Here is a 24,286-nt window from a genome sequence, read left to right as displayed (position 1 = left end):
GTAAACTGGAGATAAGAGTCTCACAGTTTTTCCTGCCTGGGCTGGCTTGAACTGTGATCCTTAGATCTCAGCTCCTTAGTAGCTAGGATTACATGTATGAGCCACCAGCACCCGGCTTTTCTTTTGTTCATTTGTCTGTCTGTCTGTTCATCTGTCCATCCATTGTGGGGGCTTTGACTCAGGGCCCTGAGCTTTTGTGCTCAAGTGTTCTACTACTTGAGTCACAGCTCTACTTCCGCATTTTTGGTTGGTTTATTGAAGACTCTCATAGACTTTCCTCCTTGGGATGGCTTGGAAACAGATCCTCTCAGATCTCAGCTTCCTGGGTAGCAAGGATTACAGTTGTGAGCCACCAGCACCCAGCTGATTGCTTTCTTTTTATGTCCAATATGCTCAGCAAGCACAGCAATGTTATGGGCTCAATGCATACTTCATTCACTGCTTTGAAACATAAATGTATATATACATGCGTGTATCTATACACATACATATGTGTATATGTGTATATACCTGTGTCAATGAAATTTATCAAAGGCCTGTGTAAAAATGAGAAGAGGAATGGAATGTAACTGGAAAATTGAAACGCAAAGGGATGGCAGAACTCGAAGGCTGTGCATGAATGTGGGATGTTCATGTGAAAAGGGGGGAGTGGAGATAAACTAGAGAGAATAATGAGGTCACAGTGTTTTGGGACTGCACTTCCACCAAGCAGTGAGAGGAAAGATGGGCAGACACCACACCCTGGCCTAAGGGCAGATGCACATTGACGAATCATGATATATGCCTCCATTTCTTCTTGACTTGCAGAATGCTTATTACATGACACAAGGACTGGGGCAAAGTATTTGCACAGCCGCATTTATTTTTTAGACCTAGTGGACAAGAGAATTCCTTATGAGGATTCACTCTTTTTTTCTTTTTGAGTAAGATAAAAATCCACTTATGAAATAAATACAACTGGAAAGGTAGTATTGGAATTAGCTGGCAGACCCACTGGATCTAGAGGAGCCAGAGGAGCTGCTGGAGCTGGAGGACTGGGACTCTGCACACAGGTCCAAACAGGAGCAGCTTGTGATGTGCCGGTATCTGTAAGGTAGTGTCGTGTCATTGGCACAGTCCAGTACAGCATCTCTGAACTCGTAGTTCTCTTCTCGGCAGCAAAGGCAGGAATTTTCCAGTTGAAACTGTTCATAATTATACCTGAGAGAACAGTAATCAGCAACCATTATTTTGGAATAAATGCTCAAATTCAAATTAGCTAGGTGATGTAACTAACATGCCTTCCAAACAAAATGTGCTTCTTTCCCTAAACCTTCTATTTCCTCCCCACCCCTCCTACTGTAAACATGACATAAATCAGTGATAATTAGTATAGGAGACCAAAATAAGGAACACACAAGGGAATCTGATAATTAATTAGAATAATTACACTGCAAGAAAAGATTTTTAAATATTCTAGAGAATACCAAATTGTTCTTCTCCTTAATCTATATGTCAGAGTTGTACATAAGGGCTGGGAATGTGGCTGAGTGGTAGAGTGCTTGCCTCACATACATGAGGCCCTGGGTTTGATTCCTCAGTACCACATAAACAGAAAACGTTGGGAGTGGCTCAAGTGGTAGAGTGCTAGCCTTGAATAACAGCAGCTGACAGTGCCCAGGCCCTGAGTTCAAGTCCCTAGACTGGCAAAAAAAAATTGTACATAAAGAAAAATACCTAATGCTATTTAGAGCTCAAACTCAAATTTAAGAAATGCACTTCCTGTTTTAGTCATGATGTGTGTGAAAACATTTGTCACAAGTGCACCTCAAAGTGATCTATCACTATTAACAAATGGTTCTTTTAAGTTTGTAAGCCTTACTATCTCAGATATGTCTCATTGTGTTCTAATAACCAAACAGTATAACATTCATATATAAAAATATTTCCAGCTGGGCACTAGTGGGTTACAGCTGAAATCCTAGCTATTCAGAAGGCTGAGATCTGATGATTGTGGTTTAAAGGCAGCCAGGAAAAGAAAGCCCATGAGACTCTTAACTACCAAAAGAGACAGGGGTGCTAGCCTTGAGCAAAAAAAGCTCAGGGACAGCACCCAAGCTCTACATTCTCTCTCTCTCTTTCTCTCTGTCTCCTCCCTTCACAAGGTTACAAAGTGAATGTACAGTAACCACTCCAACCAATACTCACTTGACAGTCTTTTTGCATTCCCCTATGCATCTTGCCATTTCAATCTTCTTCCTGCAGCCATTGTACTTGATAGTCACATTCACAGGAGTAGGTCTGCAGTCATTCTTACCTGTGAACAAAGGATGATATTTGATGATAGGGAACAATAAGCTCAGCAGTGTAATTAGCAATAATCTCACAGTGTTATGAAGGGGAATAAATATCTCAGCCTCTATCATCAAGGAACCTGGTTAATAATCATAAATGATATCTAAATGTTTCTCCTTTATCTCCTGGCTGATCATGCTATGGCTCTAATAACACCAATGGATAATAGCAATGGCCCATGAAAATGTATTTTTCTCCTTGTAGTCCATAAAGAGGTTTTACAGTGAGAAATGTAACCCTACTCACTACCTATATGTTATGAATAAATATCAATTGGTAATTCATATACAGGTTAGATTTAACTGTTGTGTTAATATTTGACTAATCTGCCATTTTGTTTTAAATGCTTCAGCAGCTTATATTTTCTTAACAAAGAGAGAGTTACTTACATTTATAGCAACATTTGTTGGAATCATAGATTCTATTTTCCTATAGGGATAAAAGAAGGAAAAAGGAATTAGAACAGGAAACTTTTTTTTTCATTTGTTGGTCTTGTTTTTTAAAATTATTTTTAAGTTGTACAAAGGATTTGCCATTTAACAAAGCTTTTATGGATACAATGCATCTTGATCAATGTTTGATCCTTTCCACATTCTCACTCACCCCTTCCCTCAGTCTTCTTAGGATATACATTGCATTCTTGACTGCATTCTCTCTCTCTTTTCTTCAGTTGTCTACCCTTCTCCCCTTGGCCCCACTTCACCCCAAGTATTTTATTGTGTTGAACTCTGATTTTGGCTTTCTAAGGAATAACACTATTTGAGATCTCCTGAATCTACCATATTGTAGTTAATACATTTTAATACAATTTGGATACCATCTAATATATTGAAGTCTATAAGCTAAATCTAGCTTCCACATATTCCATAGTCTCTGAGCCTGACTCACGTCACCTAACATAATTTTCCCAAGACTTTCCATTGCGTTAACAATGGTAAAACCCTTCTTTCTAATGGATAAGCAAAATCTCATTGTAAACATAGAAAAGGAAAACTTTTAAGCAGTATAACATACTTTTTCTTCTTTAGGTTTGAACTCAGGGCCTTAAACTTGCTAGATAGACACTCTACTACTTGAGCTATGCCCCCAGCCCTAATGTTTCTTAATTTATTGAAAGATGGAAACGTGCATTAACAGGCTGATAGAGTTTAGTAGTAAAAATGAAACTGTGTGGACTGAAATCACTCAAGATGAGAAAGAGAAACTCAATATTTAAATTCTAAATTATTTTAAGTAATACTTGTATGATATCCAGACTTTATAAGCTTCTTATGGTCAAGTTTTATACCTTATGCTTTGTTATAATTTCAGACATACCAAGGTCTCAAAAAATTGCCCAATAAAATATTTTTTAATCCACTGTTAATGCTCTAAAACTATCATTTTCCTCAAATTTTAATTTAAAATATAGTTTAAAAGTAAGCATTCAACAAATGTAAAAAATCCAACATTTTGGGGAAATGGATATGAACAGGATTGTGGCACAAAAATAGATAATGAATAGTATACATATGTGATTTTGGAAAACTAGGAAATGTTTTTGCAGAAGCTCATAGATTCAGGTTAATCAAAGGTGCTTTTTTTTCCCTTTCAAATAGCACAATGAGCCCAGTATTGTGGTATTTGTCTATAATGCTAGGCATGGGGAAGGCAGGATAAGAGGATTAGGGTGTGAGACCATATCTCAAAAACAAGTGAAGTATGAGGGTGCTCAATGTATTCTCAACTTCTTAAAGGGCAAAAGTAGGAGGATGAAGGTCCTAAGCTAGCTCAGAAAAAGTACAAAACCCTATCTGAAAAACTTATAAGCAAGAAGAATGTGAGAATGATTCATGTGGTAGAATACTTGGCCTAACAAGTAGGAGATTTTGAGATCAATTCCCAATGTCATAAAAAGAAACCCAGGACCAATAGCCATCTAATCTTTGATAAGGGAGCTAAAAAATAGAATGGAAGAAAGACAACCTCTTCAGTAAATGGTGCTGGCAAAATTGGTTAACTACATGTAGAAAACTAAAGCTAGATCCTTATATTTCACCCTGCACCAGAATCAACTCCAAATGGATCAAAGACCTTGAACTCAAAGCAGACACTCTGAAAACATTACAGGATGGAATAGGAGAAACCCTAGGTCTCCTTGGCTCAGGCCGAAATTTTCTGAATAGAGACCCAGAAACACAACAAATCAAAGAAAGGTTGGACAAATGGGATTGCATAAAGTTGCAGAGCTTCTGCAGGGCAAATGACATAGCTAGCAAGATCAATAGAAAGCCCACAGATTGGGAGAAGATCTTTACTAACCATACAACAGACAAGGGTCTCATATCTAAAATATACTTGGAACTCAAAAAATTAACCCCCCCAATAACAAATCTTCAAAGAAACAACTGCCCAATAAATAAGTGGGCTAAAGACTTGAAGAGAAACTTCTCTGAAGAAGAAAGAAGGATGGCCAATAGACACATGAAGAAATGTTCAACATCCCCAGCCATAAAAGAAATGCAAATCAAAACAACATTGAGATATCACCTCACTCCAGTTAGAATGGCAAAAATCAAGAACTCTAACAACAACAGATGCTGGAGGGGATGTGGACAGAAAGGAACCTTACTTCATTGTTGGTGGGAATGTAAACTTGTTCAACCACTTTGGAAAGCAGTATGGAAGTTCCTCAAAAGACTTCACATAGAACTCCCCTATGACCCAGCAATCCCACTTTTGGGCATTTACCCAAATGTTTACAAACAAGACCACACTAAACCTACCAGCACAACTATGTTTATTGCAGCATTATTTACCATAGCTAAGATATGGGACTAACCCAGATGCCCCTCAGTAGATGAATGGATCAAGAAAATGTGGTATATATACACAATGGAATTCTATGCCTCCATCAGAAAGAGTGACATTACCCCATTTGTTAGGAAATGGAAAAACTTGGAAAAAATTATATTAAGTGAAGTAAGCCAGGCCCAAAGAAACATAGGTCCCATGGTTTCCCTTATTTGTAATATCTAGTATATGTATGAGTCAAGCGGAAAAGGTCAGATAATGTGAGGTCAGGAAAATGAACCCTTAGATGTGTATTTTAATATTTTTTTCTTTCATGCATGTGTTTCTAACGCATTTATAAGATTATCTCTTTGTTGCTTTGTATATCCTTCCCCCACAGTATAACCCCTGCTTTCACTATATTTGATGTCAGTATAACTTGTGGAGGAGATGGGGAAAAACCAGTTGTTTAAGGATACAGGTGGACCTGTTGCAACAATGAGAAGTACAAGTTGTCATGTCCAAAACTAGCTTTACAACGTCGGTGCGGGGGGGGGGGAAGGGGGGGGAAGGAGAAGGATTGGGATTGGGGGGGAGGGGGGAGGCTGGGAAGGGATGTGAAGGGTAAACAAAGGAGGAGGCTGCAATGCTTGGTAAGAAATGTACGCATTATCCTGCCCACGTAATTGTAACTCCTCTGTACAGTATGTTCACAAATAAAATAAAATTAAATAAATAAAAAAAAGAAACCCAGGACGTCTTTTACATAGTGTCACTAAATTTTATAGAGCCTGAACAATAAGAGAAAGAAACTTGTATATGGAAAATAAAGGGTAGACATGTGTAGACTCATCTGTCTATGCAATAAACTGTAAAGAGCAACAAGATTGGATGTCTTTTGGCTAAAGGCCAACCTTTCCAAATGAGAAAAGGATTTGTGTTTGACACATGGTGCACTCCTGCTGATCAGGGATGGAAAGCCAGCTCACCTCTGCACACCAGCTCTGCTTGGGGCAGTCTTGGACTACTGCTTCTATGCCTCTGTGGCTGCATAAGTAGGAGACACATGGATTGCTGAGATCAGCAAATGAAGCACCGATCTGGAAGGCAAGGGCAGGAAGAAAAATGACTTGCCTTGATTTCTATTTGAAGTCGACATTGAACTTTTTTTCTTTTGAGTTCAGGCTTGTTTAGTCAGCCTTTGAAAGCATTAGGTTAAGATTTATTATCAGCTACTAGAGTCATACTTATTATGAAAAGGTAATTTGATAGTATTCCATATATCATCTGCAAATTAAAACTTACCAACAGTTATTTTCTTATAGTTGGAACTTTTCAAAGGATTGATTATAGTAAGCAAGAAACTTCACTAATAATTAAGCTTCGTATTTAAAGGAAAACAAATTGCAACAAAGAATAAGTCTTTCCAAATGACTTTTCCTTTGCTTCTGCTCTTATACATTTCCAGCTCTCCTCTCTAGGGCTGGAATTAACTTATACTCCACAATAGTGAGCTTACAGTCCACAGATTGAGAAACTGAATTTAAACTTTCTGACAAACTTGATTTCTTTCCTTCTTCTTTTTTTTACTATTTCACTTTTTTTTTGGTCATGGAGCTTGAACTTGGGACATAGGTGTTGTCCCAGAGCTCTTTTGCTCAGGCTAGCACTCTACCACTTGAGGAAAAGCTCTACTTCCAGTTTTCTGGTGATTCATTGGAGATAAGATGCCCAGGCTCACTTTGAATCACCATCCTCAGATCTCAGCCTCCTGAGTAGCTAGGATTACACATATGAGCCACTGGCATCTGGCTCATTACTGGAAAACTTGCTCCTTTTATATTTTAATAGTTTTCTAATTTTATTGTTAAGTAGGTGTACAAAGGGGTTTCAATTTAACAAGTAGTTGATGAGTTTAATGCATCTTGATCACTATTACCCTTTCCATTATTCTCCCCCATCTCTCCCAACTCCACACATCCCCTCAAGTTTCCTAGTTCTATTTTCATATTTTTTTCCTAGTTCTGGGGCTTGCACTCAGGGCCTGGGCACTGTCACTGAGCTTCTTTTGCTCAAGGCTAGCACTCTACCACTTGAGCCACAGTGCCACTTCTGGTTTTATCTGTGTATGTGGTACTATGGAATCAAACCTAGGGCTTCATGCATGGTAGCAAGCACTCTTCCACTAAGTTACATTCCCAGTCCCTATTTTACATTGAATTTTTTTTTTTTTTTTTTGGGTCCGGTCGTGGGGCCTGAACTCTGTGCCCGGGTACTGTCCCTCAGCTCTTCAGCTCAAGGCTAGCACTCTACCACTTGAGCCACAGCGCCACCTCTGGCTTTTTTTTTTTCTGTTTATGTGGTGCTGAGGAATTGAACCCAGGGTCTCATGCATGCAAGGCAAGCACTCTACCACTGAGCCACCTTCCCAGCCCTACATTGAATATTAAAACAACATTCTTCCACCCTGCTTCTTTTCATTTGTCTACCCACCTCCCTGTAACCTCCCCCACCCCAGACTTCAAGTTTTAGCTTCTTGGTATTCATTTTGTCCAACTGCAAGTTAGTTGTTCAAAGGAGTTACAACATTGCAATCCTCTGCATATCACAGACACTAGTTATTGCAATCATCTGCATATAACATACGCTGGTTGTGACATTTTTGTGTTATGCTTTAGACATCATCTTGCTTTGTATTTGAAATCTATCATAGGGTCTTAGCTTTCATCAACTTTGGAAACTAAAAATTTAGACGTCCAGATGGGAAGCTGATTATAGGACACACCTTATGAAAAATAAAATTCTCCTGAGTGGCTTTTATGTCTTTATAGTAACATATCCCATATATTTTAAAAATTTAGTATCACCAGACTAATAAAGCATATTCATAACTTGAGAATTTAGTGGGCTTTACAGCATCTTGGAAATTAAATTACTGACCGAAATGTGAAGTTATCTGTCGGACTCAGCCCTGCGTAAATTGTGTTTATATTCATACAGAGTGGATTTCAGTCCTTTGAGTTTTATTTGTTGTTTTTTTTTATACTGGGACTTAAATTCAGGGGCTGGGCACTGTCCCTGAACTTTTTTTGCTCAAGGCTGGTACTCTGCCATTTGAGCCACAGTGCCACTTCCAGCTCTATATGGATCATTGGAGACAAGAGTCTCACAGACTTTCCTGCCCCAACTAGCTTCAAACCATGATCCTACAATCTCAGCCTCCTGAGTAGCTAGGATTACAGGCATAAGCCATGGGGTGCCTGGCCTTTTGGGTTTTCTATTTGATCTCTGACAGCTTGGCTGTCTGATCTTTTGGATTATAATTACAGCTCACTCTGTTCATTGACTTGAATCTTACAGAAGCTTCGTCTGGCAAGACCCCAGGAAATCCTGTTCAGAGGCTCCCCTGCCGGCAATCACATGTTCTTCTCCTTTGGAAAGAACTGTAGTGAGTGCTGCAATTGATATTCCTTTAGAAATGAATGTGGGATGGGGGAAACTTATTCCATTCCATCATTACCAGTGGGATTTTTTTCATATTATACAGGCTGAAAGACCCTTGGTGTGTAGCTCAGTATTGTATTTTTTTTACATAAGTATATCAATACTTGAGGAAAAAACCTTACCTCATAGTCAGTATTGTTAAATAAACATGTCCTTGGTTCTGAAAAATAAATGCATTATTTTAATTTAAAATCATGTATATTTTCACTGATCCAAATGATGAGCTCAGACTTCTAAAACAATCCTGTTTTTGAATACCACAATCTCCTTTTAAACTACTGATTCATAATGGTTGATTCTGGGTTCCCCTCCTCCCATAGTTGGTAAGTTTTAAGAAGTAAATACAAATTGTGGATTTTTGTGAGAACTTATTTTTGCATATGACACACGGTGGCTCAGAAGCCTCTCTTGCATGTGAATGCATAATGGATCACTTCAATTCAAACAACACATTATGAGTCCATACCGCAGTGTCCAAGTTCACAGCAGGAATCATTTGATTTAAGCAGGATGAGCTTCTCTCCGGTCCTGCAGGTGGGTGGGGAAGGACACTCTTTTGGTTTGCAGTCTAAGGCCTGTGTATCCGTGCAGGTGCATTGGTGACAATTAGCAGTCCAGGTGTCTCCAGGCTACAGGTACAAACCATGTTTAGACTTTTCTTCAAACACAGGAACCAAAGCCAATTTGGATTCAAGTGGAATAGAACTGTATACTTACCGATTTTTCTTCTCCCAGTGGTCCATGACAAACTGTTCACATGAAACGATAAATGCTAATTAAATTTGGCAAACTACAGCCATCTGTTATTTATAGATAACAGGCAGATGGCCAAAACTGTAATTGGCACAAGGATTCTAGCATTATAGAATTATGAAGGATTTTATGGTGCCTTAAGGTGAATAAATTGCATCCACCTACTATAAGCAGACGGTCCCTAAGAAGCTTGTTATTTTTATAATGACCAGGAAAAGATAATTCTTGATTTCTCCTGAAAGTGGTCAATAAAATATTTTAGCTACTGTCTAACTGACAGCATCATAGAGTCAGAAATCAAAGTTAATAAAGTAGTAAGAATCATTAAGGCAGTAAAGGTATAACACTCAAAGGCCCTTCCTTAGTGTTTGATTGGTTCTAGGGCTTAAACTCAGGGCCAGGGTGCTGTCCCTTAGCTTTTGTACTCAAGACTCATGCCCTATCACTTTAGCCACAGCTCCACTTCTGGCTTTTTTGGTGTTTAACTGCAGATGAGAGTCTCAAAAACTTTCCTTTTCAGGCTGGCTTTGAACCACAATCCCAGATCTCAGCCTCCTGAGTAGCCAATATTACAGGTATGAGCCACCAGTAGTGGAGCTGTGGCTCAAGTGGTAGAGTGCCAGCCTTAAACCCCCCCCCCCAAAAAGCTCAGGGACAGTGCCCAGACTAGTGAATGCACCCACTTACACAAAATACACAAATAAAAGAAAGAACTAGCAGATAGGTTTTCTTTTTTCCTTCTAAAAAAACAAGGTGTATTTTATTTGACTATATTTATTGTGAAAAAAACTATTTGGTGAATGACAGCTAGATGGATGAAGTTCAAGGGCAGGTGGCTCTTGTGGGAGTGTAACTTATGAGAAGAAGCATTACTACGGAGTGATTCTAGAATGGAGATATTCTTACCTGGGGCTGGTGGAACAGTGGCTGGACACCCTGTGTGAATAGAAAGTGTGTTAGTTTCAAATGTTACTGGAATAGTGTAAGGGGTTAGGGAATGTGTAGTGACCTCGTCATTCTCCTACTGCCAAATAGGCTGGCTCTAACTTTGCTTGCCTTGATTCTTTATCTTTCTGATGCTACCATTTGAGTGCTGACTTTACAGGCATGCATCACTACATTTGGTCTACTGTCTTCTTGGTCTGTCTCAATCATTCAAATGCCTTTCAAACTGCTCACCAAAAAAACGTATCCTTCTGAGAATCCATCCATGACAGATCTGGGTCAACCTAATAGTCCACTCACAAATCTCAAATTCAGGGGCTGGGTATGGTGGAACATGCCTACAATCCCTGCTACTTGAGAGATGATGGTTGGGAGGATTATTCTTCAAGATGAGAACAGGTAAATAGAGACTAAGACTTCCAGTTCAACAAACAGGCTGAGTATGATTTGTGCCTAATCCCAGCTATGAAGGAGAGGAGTGTGGGGGATGTAGCTGGCTCCAGGCTCAAATGCAAAACCTAAGATCTATCTGGAAAATAAAGCAAAAGTAGAGCTGGCTGTGTGGTTAAAATGGTTTGGTACCTGCTGAGCAAATAAGAGATCCTGAGTTTAACACTAACATTTGCAGTTTTAAAAAAATGTTCTATTTAAAGCCAGGCCTTAGTGGTTCGCACCTGAAATCCTAGGTACTCACAAGGCTGAGATCTGAAAATCTTGGCTCAAAGCCAGCCAGGGCAGGAAAGTCCATGAGACTCTTACTATCTCCAATTAACCACCAAAAAAAAAAAAAGCTGGAAGTGGATGTGAAGCTCATGTGGTAGAGTACTCATCTTGAGTGAAAATAGCTCAGGCGCAGCACCCAGGCCCTGAGTTCAAGCCCCAAGACTGGTACCAACATGGTTTTTCTATTTAAAAGCTGCTAAAAAGTCAAATTACTATTTTGATTCTGCTTACTTAAAAAATAAGACGGGTAGCAGTAAGAGAATACTTAAAAACACATCCGTATTTGTGCATGATTAAATTTGACTATGCCAGAATAATATTTTTATAATGAGACTGGAACCCAGGGTTTCACATTTGCTAGGCAGCCACACTCTCATTTGAGACACACAGCAAGGTAGCTTTTAATTACAAATTGTTAGCAGATGGGATCTCATTCCTGTAGGGATAAAGCCTTAAGTTTGGAACTAAAACCCACCATAAAAGCTTCTCTACTTGTCAATCTCCTTTCCTCCTTAAGCCTTATATAGTCATGGGCAACTAACATCCGGTGATTCCTGAACTCACCCCCATGGGTGAGTGACAGGTCTTTCAGTCAATATTAACCTCAGTTATTGTTTTCTGCTGCTTTCACACAAAACTACCAACTTAAACAGAAATGAACACCCCACTCTTCTCCACAGTACCATTGTTTTTTAGGTTATTAAATATCTGTATCCATAATCTCACACAGCCTCAAAAATTATTAAATCCAAGCGTTGTATCTTCCTGATGGTTTTGCTCTTAATATATGCTGCAGCGTAACACTGATATTAAACTGCTAACGGAATGAGTAATTAATATTAGAGAAATGCTAACTGAATGAGTAATAAGAGTTGTGCCCATACTAACCTGTTACATTTTCAGCTTCCACATCCCTTGTTGATACTACAGTGGATTCTGAGGGGAGAGTAAAAAGAAGCCATTGTGATTATTTTTTGTGTGAGATAGAATTGGGGCTTCACACCGATTGACACTTTTCTGCTCAAAGCTAGTGCTCTACCTCTTGAGCCATCTCTCAATTTACAGCCTTTTCTGGTTATTAGAGATAAGAGTCTCAGGGACATTTCTGCGTGGGTTTGCTTTGAATTGAAATCCACAAAGCTTAGCCTCTTGAGTAGCTAGGATTACAGGTGTGAGCCATGAGTGTCCATCCTGGGATTTTTAAATCAAAATAAGAAGAATATATATCGATCCGGGTGCCAGTGGCTCACGCCTGTAATCCTAGCCACTCAAAAGGCTGAGATCTGAACATCTTGGTTCCAAGCTGGCCTGGGGAGTAAAGTCCATGAGACTTTTAACTCCAATGAACCACAAAAAGCCAGAAGCAGAGCTGTAACTCAAGTGATAGGGCACTAGCCTGGAGTACAAAAGCTCAGGGACAGTGTTCAGGCCTTCAGTTCAAGCCCCAGGTCTAGCACATATAACATACACAAAATTCAAAACAAATACATTGTGTGTACAGGGCTAAATGGTGCCACGGGGTCCCTCATGTGGAACAGATAATTCATTCTACTTTATTTGAGTCTCTTCCTTTTACGTGGCTGGGATACTTGGGGGCCTGTTGTGGCTGTCCCTAAAGTAGCAACTGGCGAAGGAAACAAACACAATTTCAGGAGTAACATCCCTCCTAACCTCCTCCTGGGAAATCCTGAACTACAGGAGTAAGTCCTTGACAGAAGAAGTTCTGGCAAAAGATGATTATAGGAGGATCACAGGCCATTCTAGTTGAACTAGTTTAGTTCTAGTTTAACTCAGAAGGATTGTTTCAAAAGGGAGCTATATCCCAGCTTCCTGCCTTCCTCTTAGGTTTTTTTTTCCTTTCCTCTTTCCAGCCACCCCTTCCTCTAAACTTATCTGTTGTACAAACAATGCCAGAGGCTGCACTAAAGAGGTTTGTATTGCCAGCATTCACCTGTTTGTGCTTGACTTCCTGAGGTTTCTTCTATCCTAGCAGAAGTAGAGCCTGCCAATAAAGGAATAAACATGGTGAGTGCAGAGGACTAGAAAAATAGGAGAGTTTCAGATATTAATAAAAGATAGGCTGGCAGGCTGGGAATGTGGCTTAGTTGTAGAGTGCTTGCCTATTTTGCATGAAGCCCTGGGTTCAATTCCTCAGTACCACATAAACAGAATAAGCCAGAAGTGGAGCTGTAGCTCAAGAGGTAGAGTGCTGCTAGCCTTGAGCAGAAGAAGCTCAGTGACAGTGCCCAGGCCCTGAGTTCAAGCCCCAGGACTAGAGAAATTAAAAAAAATAGGATGGCTTATCTTTAAGTTGTTGTAAAAAGAAGTTTCAATGCAATATGTCAGTCTAGGAGAATAATGCATCTTGATCAAAGTTTTTACCCCTTCCATCATTTTCCCCATCACCTCAACTTTCCCATTTCCGTTTTCACACACACACACACACACACACACACACACACACACACACACACACACATTGAATATCATAGCTCTATTCACCCGCACTTCCTGTCTCCATTCCCCTCCCCTTGGCCTCATCCCTCATCACCTCAAACCTCCAGTTCCAGCTTCCTGGTGTTTATTTTATTAGACTGTAAGTTATTCAAAGGAGTTACACCATTGGCATTCTTCCTTGCATATACTCTACATTTTTAATATGTTTGTGTACTTATGCATATGACCTGTATATATTTGAATACATATTTATAAATTAGCTCTAACTACCACAAAAGAGAGAAATCATACATCCTTTGGCTCTTCTCTAGGATGATTCAGTTCTCTACAAATGATGGAATATCCTTCTTCCTGGCCATCCTGACCCCTGAGCTATTAGCCCTATATCTGAGTGACCTACCTGTGCTGGTACTTTTGGTTGCCCTGGTTGTTTCATGTGCTTCCTTGGAGGTACCTAGAATGAGCAGAGGAAGATCACTGTACTCTTTCTGGTCTCTAAAGTCTCCTGCACACAGCTCTTGGCATGCCTGAAGTCCCTGATCACTGGTGTGAATTGAATGCGTGCTGATGACCCCAGGTGAGTTTTTCACTTCTAAATCACCTCTTTTAAGTAGTGAGAAGTTTCTTACATTAGCTCTTCTACTTGTGTGTCTTAGTTTTTGTGGTTCTCCTGTACTAGTTGGGCAAAGAAACAAGTTATAACTGAGGCAATGAGAAAAGATCTCTGTTGAGTGAGTTAATGTGGCCTTCAGCTTGACAGAGCCTTGACACAGTATCCTTCCTGGCTGTCCTCCCTTTTCAGGGAAGTAGGGAGAGCCTATAAACTTCACCATTTCTATATCCTGGGTTGGAACTGGCTTTGATACCACTGTGGTTCCTGCACAGATAGACACGGGCTGTTTCCTATTAGACAAACACTAAGGCTTTGCTTCAGAGGACAAGGTCAGAAAGAGTAGTCAGCCTGATGCCACTGCTCATGCCTGTAATCCTAGCTACCCATAAAGCTGAGATCTGAGGCTCACCATTTGAAGCTTGCTTGAGTAGACAAATAGGTGAGGTACTTATGTCCAATTAACCAGCAAAAAGCTAGAAGTAGAGATGTGGCTCAAGTGGTAGAGAACCAGTCTTGAGTACAAAAGCTAAACAAGGGGATATGGCTCTGGGCTCAAGCCTCCATACCAGAACATACGCATACAATAGAAGTCAAAGATGAAATCTGAGCCAATGTTCCAGCTAGCCCACTAAAGTAGAATTTATTATCTGAGAATTTATTATCTGAATAAAGAAATAAAATAATGGCTTCTGAGAATATGGAGTCTCATGGATTTCTATCTCAGGAAATGGTGGTCTGATGACAGCTTCTACTCTACTCTTACAATGTGCCCTGGAAACATTCACTACCTTTCTGGGACTCTAGTCTGAGCTCCAGAAACCCAGAATGAGAATATTAAATGGTTGAAAAAAAGGAAATACCCAGATTAGATTCCACTCTAGTTCCTGGGCCTTTATCCTCAATATTTCCCTTATGTTGAAGCAAAGGCTTAGAAGTCACTAATGAGAAGCCAACAGATTTAAACCATTGATAGACACTCACCAAAGTAAATCCAAAAGCTAGTATGAGTTGTATGAGTTAGATACTACTGTGTTAATACTATAGTACTTAATGCCAGAGAAGAGATTTCTTTTTCTCAGCTGAGATACTTAGAGCTACTTTTCAATTATTTAATTACCTATGTTAGAACTTGTAGAAATAATTATTGTGCCAGAGGGTGTCCCAGGGGTACCTGCAATAAGAGAAAGAATGAGTCTCAGTCTTTCTCAGCCTAAAATGAGCAAGGTAGCATCAATAGGTCCAGTTTCTCTCAAGCAATAGAAAAGCAACAAATGTTCTCACATGAGCTATTTGTGAAACCTAGTGGGGTTTCCAAGACTCTGCCTCAGGAAGGCAAGATCAAAGGAATAGGAGGTGAGGGAGAAGTCATAATGGCTACAGCATTCTCATTTCTTCAGAACTAGAATCTTAAAAATTCTGATTACTAAATGACTTTTCCTTAGATGTATATACTTTACTTTCAGGAACTTACCATGCTACTCCAGCTCAGAGGACAGAAAAAGAATATGTCTAAACTTAGGATCCAGGGTTAGGACCGTGTGTGTGTGTGTGTGTGTGTGTGTGTGTGTGTGTGTGTGTGTGTGTGTGTGTGTGTGTGTGTGTGTGTGTGTGTGTGTGTGTGTGTGTGTGTGTGTGTGTGTGTGTGTGTGTGTGTGTGTGTGTACTAAGAATGTTGTGCTCTTGCTTCAAGGCTGATGCTCTAGGATCCAGGGTTAGGCCCGTGTGTGTGTGTGTGTGTGTGTGTGTGTGTGTGTGTGTGTGTGTGTGTGTGTGTGTGTGTGTGTGTGTACTAAGAATGTTGTGCTCTTGCTTCAAGGCTGATGCTCTACCACTTGAGCCACTCTTCTAGTTCTGGATTTTTAATTTGAAGTAAGAGTCTCCAGCATTCATGTACCAGGCTGACTTCTAACTGTGATCCTGTGATCTCAGTGTCTTGAATGGGGTTAGGTATCTTAAGGCCTTTATTTGCAACATTGCCTTGTATTACGGACACTAGTCCTGGAGAAATGGCTGAGGAGGCAAGACAGCATCAATCTAGAGAACCATATCCTTTATGTATCCTCTGGGAAGTTACCTAATCAGCTGAGGAACTCATTAATCGCATTAGGGTTAGGACCAGTACTAAAGGAGCAACAATTACTTCTCACCTACACATATGTTCACAGGTAGTACACACTAATGGGAACATTTTTGATAATCCAAAATCTGGCAAGATTTACCTGATGAAATGACTGCTCTTGTGCTTCCCACAACTTCTTTAATACTTGTGGCCTCTGTGAGAATAAACAGAGAGAAAATGGGAAGTTTTTCTTCATTTTTGTAAATGTATACTTTTGTGTGAATGTGGATCTACCCCTTCTGGGTTTTGAATGCAGGTCCTCACATGCTTTCCCTTGGCTTTTTCACTTAAGCCTGGCATTCAACCATATGAGTCACATCTGGTTCACTGGATATAATAGTCTCAAGTGTGTATGTGCCTGACCTGGCTTTGAACCACTATCCTCAGATCTCAGCTTCCTGAGTAGCTAGAATTACAGGTGTGAGCCACCAGTTCCTGGCTAGTTTTTCTTTCTTTCTTTCTTCCTTCCTTCCTTCCTTCCTTCCTTCCTTCCTTCCTTCCTTCCTTCCTTCCTTCCTTCCTTCCTTCCTTCCTTCCTTCCTTCCTTCCTTCCTTTCTTTCTTTCTTTCTTTCTTTCTTTCTTTCTTTCTTTCTTTCTTTCTTTCTTTCTTTCTTTCTTTCTTTCTTCTCTTTCTCTCTCTCTCTCTCTTTCTTTCTCTTTCTCTCTCTCTTTCTCTCTCTCTTTCTCTCTCTCTTTCTCTCTCTCTCTTTCTCTCTTTCTTTCTTTCTTTCTTTTCTTTCTTTCTTTCTTTCTTTCTTATACCTTCTTGTGTGTATATATGTTCCTCTACACAAGCATGAATTTAGGGCCTTTGGCAATCCTTTAGCTTTAATAATCAAGGCTGGAGCTCCATCACTTGAGCTCCACCTCCAGCCTTTTGCTGGCCTATTGAAGATATGAGTGTCATGGACTTTCCTGCTTGGGCTGGCTCCTAACCTCAGTCCTCAGACCACACTCAGCCCTTTTGAATAGCTAGGTATACAGGTGTGAATCATCAAGGATGGAGATGTTTTTTTCCACATGAGAATGGTGTGGTAGAGTGATATTGCTGCTCCAGGCATTTGAAGGAACGTTGAGTTTAATACTTGCCTGTTTGGATACTCGTGGGTGAGGCTGTAGTCCCAGGGCTTGTCCCAGGGGAACCTAGAGTAGGAGAGGAAAGAAAGTGGGGAGGGCGGGAAGGAGGCTTGCTTTCTTGGGCAGATGCTGTAATTTAGGATTCATTTATGTGTCTCTGTAAAAACAACATACTCCTCCAGGATTCTTGGTCTCAAGAGCTAAAATGACATTTATCTTTTCTATGCTATTCCTTGCTATCAACTACATTCCTGAGTTTATTTTCAGTTTTTGGTCATTAATCAGGACTTCAGTACCTGCTGCTTTTGCTCATTGGCTGGTGCTCTACCAACTGAGCCATGCCTCCAATCCCTGAGATTTTTTTAAAGTGTCGTAACAATGAGATCTTTCCTACTCTCACCTTCAGTTTCCTGTTCCAACTTGGCTTAACTCTGCTGTCTTGACTCTACAGTCATGTTGGTAACTTGTGATGTTTAAAAATACAAAGAACTGAGAATATTTACATTTTAATTCTTTAAAGGTAATTACCTCTTCTACTTTCAATGTTTTGTAGCTATGAATCTAGGCTCTCCAAACACTATCATTTTTTTCTTATTCTATTTTTATTATTTTTTACAAAAACAATCCCAAGGCATTTGTTGTCACCTGATAATAACACAAGGTCATCAGAACCGTGCACACTAGCAATGGGGCTCATCAACTTATAGGAACAAATGTTTTCTTAGATTCACAGCAAAGAACACACACACACAAAACAAAACAAAAACAACTGTATAAGATTCTTAATAATTTCTCACTCCACTGATCATTTCTAGTTGGAGACACTTTGTAGTAGAGTAATATTATCTCCTTTCAGCATGATCCGACCCAGTTGTTTTCTTGACTTTTAGAATGAATTCCTTCTACATCGAAACCAATGATGCCGCCCTCTATCCACATAGTCACTTGCTCATAGAGACACACCTGAATCCGAGATCTGTTTGTAAATATCTGAAGATAAGGCTGATGGGCTGGACCATCCCCTTCTATGCCTTTGGCCCTGGCCACAGTATGCCATGGTGGAATCTTACAAAGGCCACACATCGATCAGCACGCTATCCTAGAAGGCAACTTCTGGAACTCTTTTTTCTTCTTTTAATGTGTTGGTATTAGGGCTTGAACTCAAGGCCTTGGGTTCTCTTTGCGCTATCATTGTTCATGGCTGGTGCACTTACACTTGAGCCGTGCCTCCATTTCCTGCCTTTTTGCTGTTTAATTGGAGATAAGAGTCTTACAGATCTGTTTTCCTAAGCTGACTTCACACTGAGATCTTTAGATCTCAGCCTTCTGAATGGCTAAGATAACAAGCATACGCTATTAGTGGCCTGGCCCCAAGCTTTTAAATAAAATAATGAAAACAATCTTTTTCTTGAATAATTTAAAAAGCCTTGATAAAACCTGTGAGTATTGGTGGGGGGGGGAATCTTACATTAATTTTAAAAAGAATTACCTAGTTTAGAAACTTCTTGGTGACTCGTAACTTTGGTTGAGATAAGAGTAGTATCTACCAAGACAGTATGGAAATACTTTAACCATATTCTGGGTTGAGAGAAAAAGTCAAGGGAGAGCCTGAGGCCCTCAGTTTAAAGCCCTAGTAAGAGCACAATCCTTTCTCTATAAAGATGATTTTGTTTAGGAAGTTATAACTTAAAGATGTGGCTAATGAACTCTTCAGGAAATTCCAGAGCATTCAAACAACCAACCTCAACTGCCTTCCAGTTTCTCCAATTGACTGTCCCACGTTTTATATCCCATCAGTAGCAAAATCCCACTAGTAATCAATAAAACTCCCCCAATACCAAAGCAGTGGCTGACCTGTTTGCACTCTGCTTCCAGTGGGCTTCTTGCTTAGTCCTGAAGTGGACACACCTGGGAGTAAACAAGAAAAACTTTAAAAATGATTTTAAATAGGTGTGAAATCTGGATAACATTTTGTAATTCTTTAAGAAGATAGCATTTTGACAGAGAAACTGATAAAGAGCTTTCTTCAATAACCCTTAATCTGCATTAGAATTTTAGAAACTGATATGATAGCAATTACTCCAAGGTGGATTTAAATGGAAATAAGAATGAGAGATGGATAGGAATCCAGAAATTGAGAAGTAAGAGAAATGATTTTGCTCAAAGAATAAGATAAATTTGAACACATCTACTCTTCTTTTTGTTGTTATTGGTCATGGGGCTTGAACTTGGGGCCTGGGCACTGTCCCTGAGCATTTTTACTCAAGGCTAGTGCTCTACTACTTTGAGCTACAACACCACTTGTAGTTTTCTGGTGGTTAATAGGAGATAAAAAATCTCATAGAATTTCCTGCCCAGACTGGCTCTGCACTGTAGCTAAGCTTACAGGTATGAGCCACTGGTGCCTGGCAAATCAACATTTCTTAATAGCAGTAAAAGAGCTTTTGATTTAAAGCCCTATGATTATTGGCAAGACTCTCATTGGAAGTCTTGGCTAGGATATTATAACACTTTGGGAGGAAGCACTTTGTTTCAGGTCACCTGACTTACTTCTTGTGACCTGATCTTTGGTGCTTTGGTGGGGACTCCTTGGGTAAGTGGATAGGAATTTATAATTTAAATTTATTTAAATTTAAATTATTTTAGAAGTTAAATTTGCTTGGAGTTTATTCATGGATTTTTATTCTTGAGAAGTCTAAATGGGTGAATAATCTTTACTCATCAGGATTAGAATGTCCTGAATGCCTGGAAATTCCAGATAAACCTGAAATAGTACCAACAAAACTAAGATGGCTGCCAGGTATTGGTAGCGCATATCTGTAATCCTAGTACTCAGGAGGCTGGGAGCTGAGGATTATGATTCAAAGCCAGCTTGGGCAGAAAAGTCCATGAGTCAGATTTCTAATTAACCACCAAAAAACCCCACAGAAGTAGATTAGTGGCTCAAATAGCAGAACACTATCTATGAGCCAGAAAACCTCAATGATAGTGCCCACACCCTGAGTTCAAGCCAAACCAACACACACACACACACACACACACACACACACACACACACACACACACACACACACACACACACACACACAAGACGGTTAAAATATTGACAGTAACACATCATTCCTACCTTCATCAAATCACATCTAAATGTTCGGTGTATAGAGAAAACCAGTCTTAAAAGCAAGGATCTACTTGACATTTTATCTCTTCAAATGAAATATGAAAACCTATTTTGACCCACCTCTCTCTCATTCATCACCTGTCATGATCCCAGGACATAGCTGAGAAGGTAAACACATCACTCACCAGTTGTTGTTCTCATGGTAGTGGTCACCCTGATTGCTGTAGAAATTGTGGTTTCTGAGAAGAAACAAGAGAAAGTGGTATGGAATGGGGCACTTAGAAAAAATGCAGAACAATGATGTTTCTCTGTACTATCACTATGGAAGAGATGAGGGCCTCTGAAGTTCACAGAAGATCCTTCCATTTCATCACTCACCTACATTGGAGCGTCCAGGAGCAATGGTTGTACCACTAGTAATCCTGGCAGCTGAAAGTACAATACCAGGGAATTAATTTATGAATTCTCTTTAACTCAAACTAACATTGGATTTCCAGTAAATATTATGCTCTTGTGAATATAGAAAGGACAAGTTCCCGGAATCATGTGTTGATGTCTAGTCATATATTCAAAGAGAAATTGCGTAAAATTTCTGTTAAATTCATTGTGGTTAATCCTGGGGCTTGAACTCAGGATCTTAAGCATTTTTGCCTGGCTCTTTTTCTTCTGCTCAACGCTGGTACTCTACCACTTGAGCCACAGCTCCACTTCTGGCTTTTTGTTGGCCAATTGGAGATAAGTCTTAAGGATTTGTCTGGCTTCAAACTGTGATCCTCAGATCTCAGCCTCCTGAGTAGCTGGGATTATATAGGCATGAGCCACCAGCATCTGGCTATAATTTAAGATGTAGATAATAAAATGACTGCTAATGCTCTTCTATTTTAACTTCAGTCTCTGTGGTCCCACTACCTCTTAGAGAAGTTGTGGCTTCAAGTGAAAGGAGTAAAGCAGTGAATTAAATTCAAAGCCATCACTGAGGAAAATTTGGTAGTATCTATAAGTAGATATATACCTACATGAGAGGAGAGAATGTAGGAGGGGATAATGGCTCATTACTGACACTTCTCTTCCCTATTAGGTCTTGGATTTACCTGTGCTGGACGTCTCAGGTTTCATCGTTGTGCCAGACATGGAACCAGTGGTGCCTAAAGAAGAGGGGAGGGAGAGGAACGATGTATTTATCATCCTAGGAAAAGAGCCAACAAAGTTTGTGACTAGAAAGCAGCAGAAGACCTTCCTTAGGATAGCCAGTCATGATAACATACACTTTCCATTTTGAATTCAATGGCAACATAGCACATGATCCAGCCTCGACTGCTTACTTCTCTGATAGAGGTCTTGGGTGCCTTTCTTTTCTTTTCTTTTCTTTTTTTGTCGGTCGTGGGGCTTGAACTCTGGGCTTGGGCGCTATCCCTCAGCTCTTCAGCTCAAGGTGAGCACTCTACGGCCTAAGCCACAGTGCCACTTCCAATTTTCTAGTGGTTTATTGGAGATAAGTCTCATGGACTTTCCTGCCTGGGTTGCTTTGAAACCTGATCCTCAGATCTCAGCTTCCTGAGAAGCTAGGATTACAGGTGTGAGCCACTGGCACCCAGCTTGGATGCCTTTCTTATGTTTACCTGTTTCTCTTCCAGAGCTTGGCCTCCCAGCAGTGCCAGTGGTGGCTCCTGATGATAAGAAAAGACACATGATATCTATGTTAATGCATTCAACTGTTTTCCTGGAAGAAATTGGTAACATCTATATTCTGACGTGCGATAGAGCTCAACCTCCAGAGTTACTTCTGTTATCTCTGCTCTTCAAAGTAGAACTAAATGGATATTTATCACTACCCTATCATACTGGGGTCACAGCTTGAATGTCAAAAGAAAAAAAAATTCTGGATCCTGAGCCTCTTAAGAATAGTGTAAGGTTTGCTCCCAAAATGGATGTCATGTTTTTCATAAATATGTGCTATATAGAACAAATGTCTCTATGCTAAGACAAAGATAAAAGGTAAGTCAGAAGGAACCAAAAACTTGCGAACTCTAAGCTGGGCACTGGTGGCTCATGCCTATACTTCTTAGCTACTCAGGAGGCTAAGGTAGGAAGGTCATGGTTCGAAGCCAAACCTGGGAAGCAAAGTCTGTGAGATTTTTATCTTCAATGAACCAGCAAAAAGCTAGAAATGGTGCTGTAGCTCAAGTGATAGAGAGTCAGACTTGAGCAGAAAAATCCAAGCAACTGTGTGAGGCCCCAAATTCAAGCCCCAGTACCCCCACAATGCACACACAAAAGTTTCCACATTGGGCTGGGAATTTGGCTCAGTGGTAGAGTGCTTGCCTTGCATGCATGAGGCCCTGGGTTCAATTTCTCAGCACTACAATAGCAGAAAAAGCCGGAAGTGGTGCTGTGGCTCAAGTGGTAGAGCCTTGAGCTGAAGAGCTGAGGGACAACGCTCAGGCCCAGAGTTCAGGCCTCATGACTGACAAAAAGAAAAAAAAAAGTTGCCACCTCAATTTTCATTGGTAAGGCTTCCTTCTGTAGCAGTTATGGCTTCAGAGAATAAACAGGAGTAAAATGCTGAAAACTAAAAGTCGTGAAAGATAATAAAGTGATTTTCCTCCAGTGGCAGCCCCACAAAAGAAATCATCATACCTAGTTCTGTTTGACTCACCTGTGTGGAGCCTTCCAGGAATGCTGCTGCTCCCAAGAACAATGCCAGGTGTACCTGAAAGCAAAATGGAAGAATGTGGTCAGATCAGTTTCATTCCTAAGAAAAACCTGTCCCAGTATGGGGGAGGGCATGGACAGAGGTGTTGAGTGTAGGACAAGATCATGTCCAGGAATATACAATATTTTGTTGCACACTGGATGGCTCCAGTGACAATGTCCCTTTTTCTGAGCTCAATGCCAGGGAATGTTTTTATTCATCTGGTTTAATGTCCTTGACTTTTACCAGATGGCTGAGAAGAAACAAAACATACTGATTACCTGTTGATGTGTTGCACACGTGTGTGTGTGTGTGTGTGTGTGTGTGTGTGTGTGTATACATGTGCACACATGAGCTTGAACTCAGGGGCTGGACAAGGCTAGTATGCCCTACTAGTCACAGTCCCACTTTCAGCCTTTTGGTGATCATGAAGGTTTGGGCTGGCTTTGAACCTCAGTCCTCAGATCTCAGTTTTCTGAGTAGCTCAGATTGTAACAGGTGTGAGCCACAGGTGCACAGCTACCTACTGAATATTTATAGGAGTAAATTGATGTAATAGAAATATTCGTGTTCTAGAAAAGTTTAGACATGTGACATGAGTCTAGTGGACAGTAGGGTCATGGTTTGGAAGACAGCTCCTGGGATCCAGAGTTGAAATCTGCTATTCACTTGCTGGGTGACCTTGGCCGATTTTCTTAACATCTCTGGAGCCAGAGGCTTGCTCACCTAAAAAACTGGACAAAACAGGAATACTTCTTTTGTAGTTTGTATAGAAAGCTGAAGGCGGCTGTAGAATCATGCCTAGCACATACTTTGCTAGAAAGTGTTAGTTATTAGGAATGTTAGTTATTATGTGAGTAGGAAGTTGGCAAGGTTAGGAAATGTGAATGATCACCCGTGTTCATTCTGCTTCTGGTGGTATGGCTGCCATCCAAGGATGATGTAGCTTCTGAGAAGAGAGGTCAGAAAGTGTGACATGCCAGGAAATAACAGCACGCAGGCCAAGTTGAAGATGTGCATCCTTTGAGAGCTCTTAGACTGCTAGAGGTCATTCTGTGGGCAATGCTCAGCAGTTGATTGGCTCACCTGTGTTTGAACTCCCAGGTTCAAGTGTACTGCTTGAAGCCATCCTGGTGGTACCTGCAAGGAGGGAAGGGATAGGTATCACTCTCATG

The 24,286-nt window shown here is 40.3% G+C and overlaps 1 protein-coding gene and 1 pseudogene across 34 annotated transcripts in view; both read right to left on the bottom strand.

Moving 5' to 3' along the window:
- Positions 1-844: 844 nt before the first annotated feature.
- Positions 845-24,286, bottom strand: part of LOC138839325 (mucin-19) — a 223,836-nt gene continuing 200,394 nt past the window's right edge. For 33 of the 34 annotated variants that reach the window (XM_070038897.1, XM_070038948.1, XM_070038939.1 and 30 more), the window contains 22 exons: positions 24,198-24,251; positions 24,007-24,060; positions 23,076-23,129; positions 22,039-22,086; positions 21,511-21,564; positions 20,798-20,848; positions 20,605-20,658; positions 19,153-19,206; positions 17,311-17,364; positions 16,321-16,374; positions 15,219-15,272; positions 13,889-13,942; positions 12,983-13,033; positions 11,920-11,967; positions 10,270-10,299; positions 9,328-9,359; positions 9,077-9,239; positions 8,733-8,770; positions 6,096-6,206; positions 2,724-2,763; positions 2,188-2,296; positions 845-1,200 (listed from right to left, as the gene is read on the bottom strand). In XM_070038897.1, the coding sequence (XP_069894998.1) occupies positions 978-1,200; positions 2,188-2,296; positions 2,724-2,763; positions 6,096-6,206; positions 8,733-8,770; positions 9,077-9,239; positions 9,328-9,359; positions 10,270-10,299; positions 11,920-11,967; positions 12,983-13,033; positions 13,889-13,942; positions 15,219-15,272; positions 16,321-16,374; positions 17,311-17,364; positions 19,153-19,206; positions 20,605-20,658; positions 20,798-20,848; positions 21,511-21,564; positions 22,039-22,086; positions 23,076-23,129; positions 24,007-24,060; positions 24,198-24,251 (1,484 nt within the window). In that variant the 3' untranslated portion in view covers positions 845-977. The remainder of the gene's footprint in view (positions 1,201-2,187; positions 2,297-2,723; positions 2,764-6,095; positions 6,207-8,732; positions 8,771-9,076; positions 9,240-9,327; positions 9,360-10,269; positions 10,300-11,919; positions 11,968-12,982; positions 13,034-13,888; positions 13,943-15,218; positions 15,273-16,320; positions 16,375-17,310; positions 17,365-19,152; positions 19,207-20,604; positions 20,659-20,797; positions 20,849-21,510; positions 21,565-22,038; positions 22,087-23,075; positions 23,130-24,006; positions 24,061-24,197; positions 24,252-24,286) is intronic. The other variant, XM_070038982.1, reaches the window with a different exon arrangement.
- Positions 17,373-18,355, bottom strand: LOC138839495 (small nuclear ribonucleoprotein E-like; annotated as a pseudogene).

The sequence above is a fragment of the Dipodomys merriami genome, unplaced genomic scaffold (genome assembly GCF_024711535.1).
Source record: "Dipodomys merriami isolate MVZ:Mamm:240054 unplaced genomic scaffold, mDipMer1.0.p SCAF_10, whole genome shotgun sequence".
Lineage (NCBI taxonomy): Eukaryota > Metazoa > Chordata > Mammalia > Rodentia > Heteromyidae > Dipodomys > Dipodomys merriami.
This window is presented reverse-complemented; position numbering and strand designations above follow the sequence as displayed.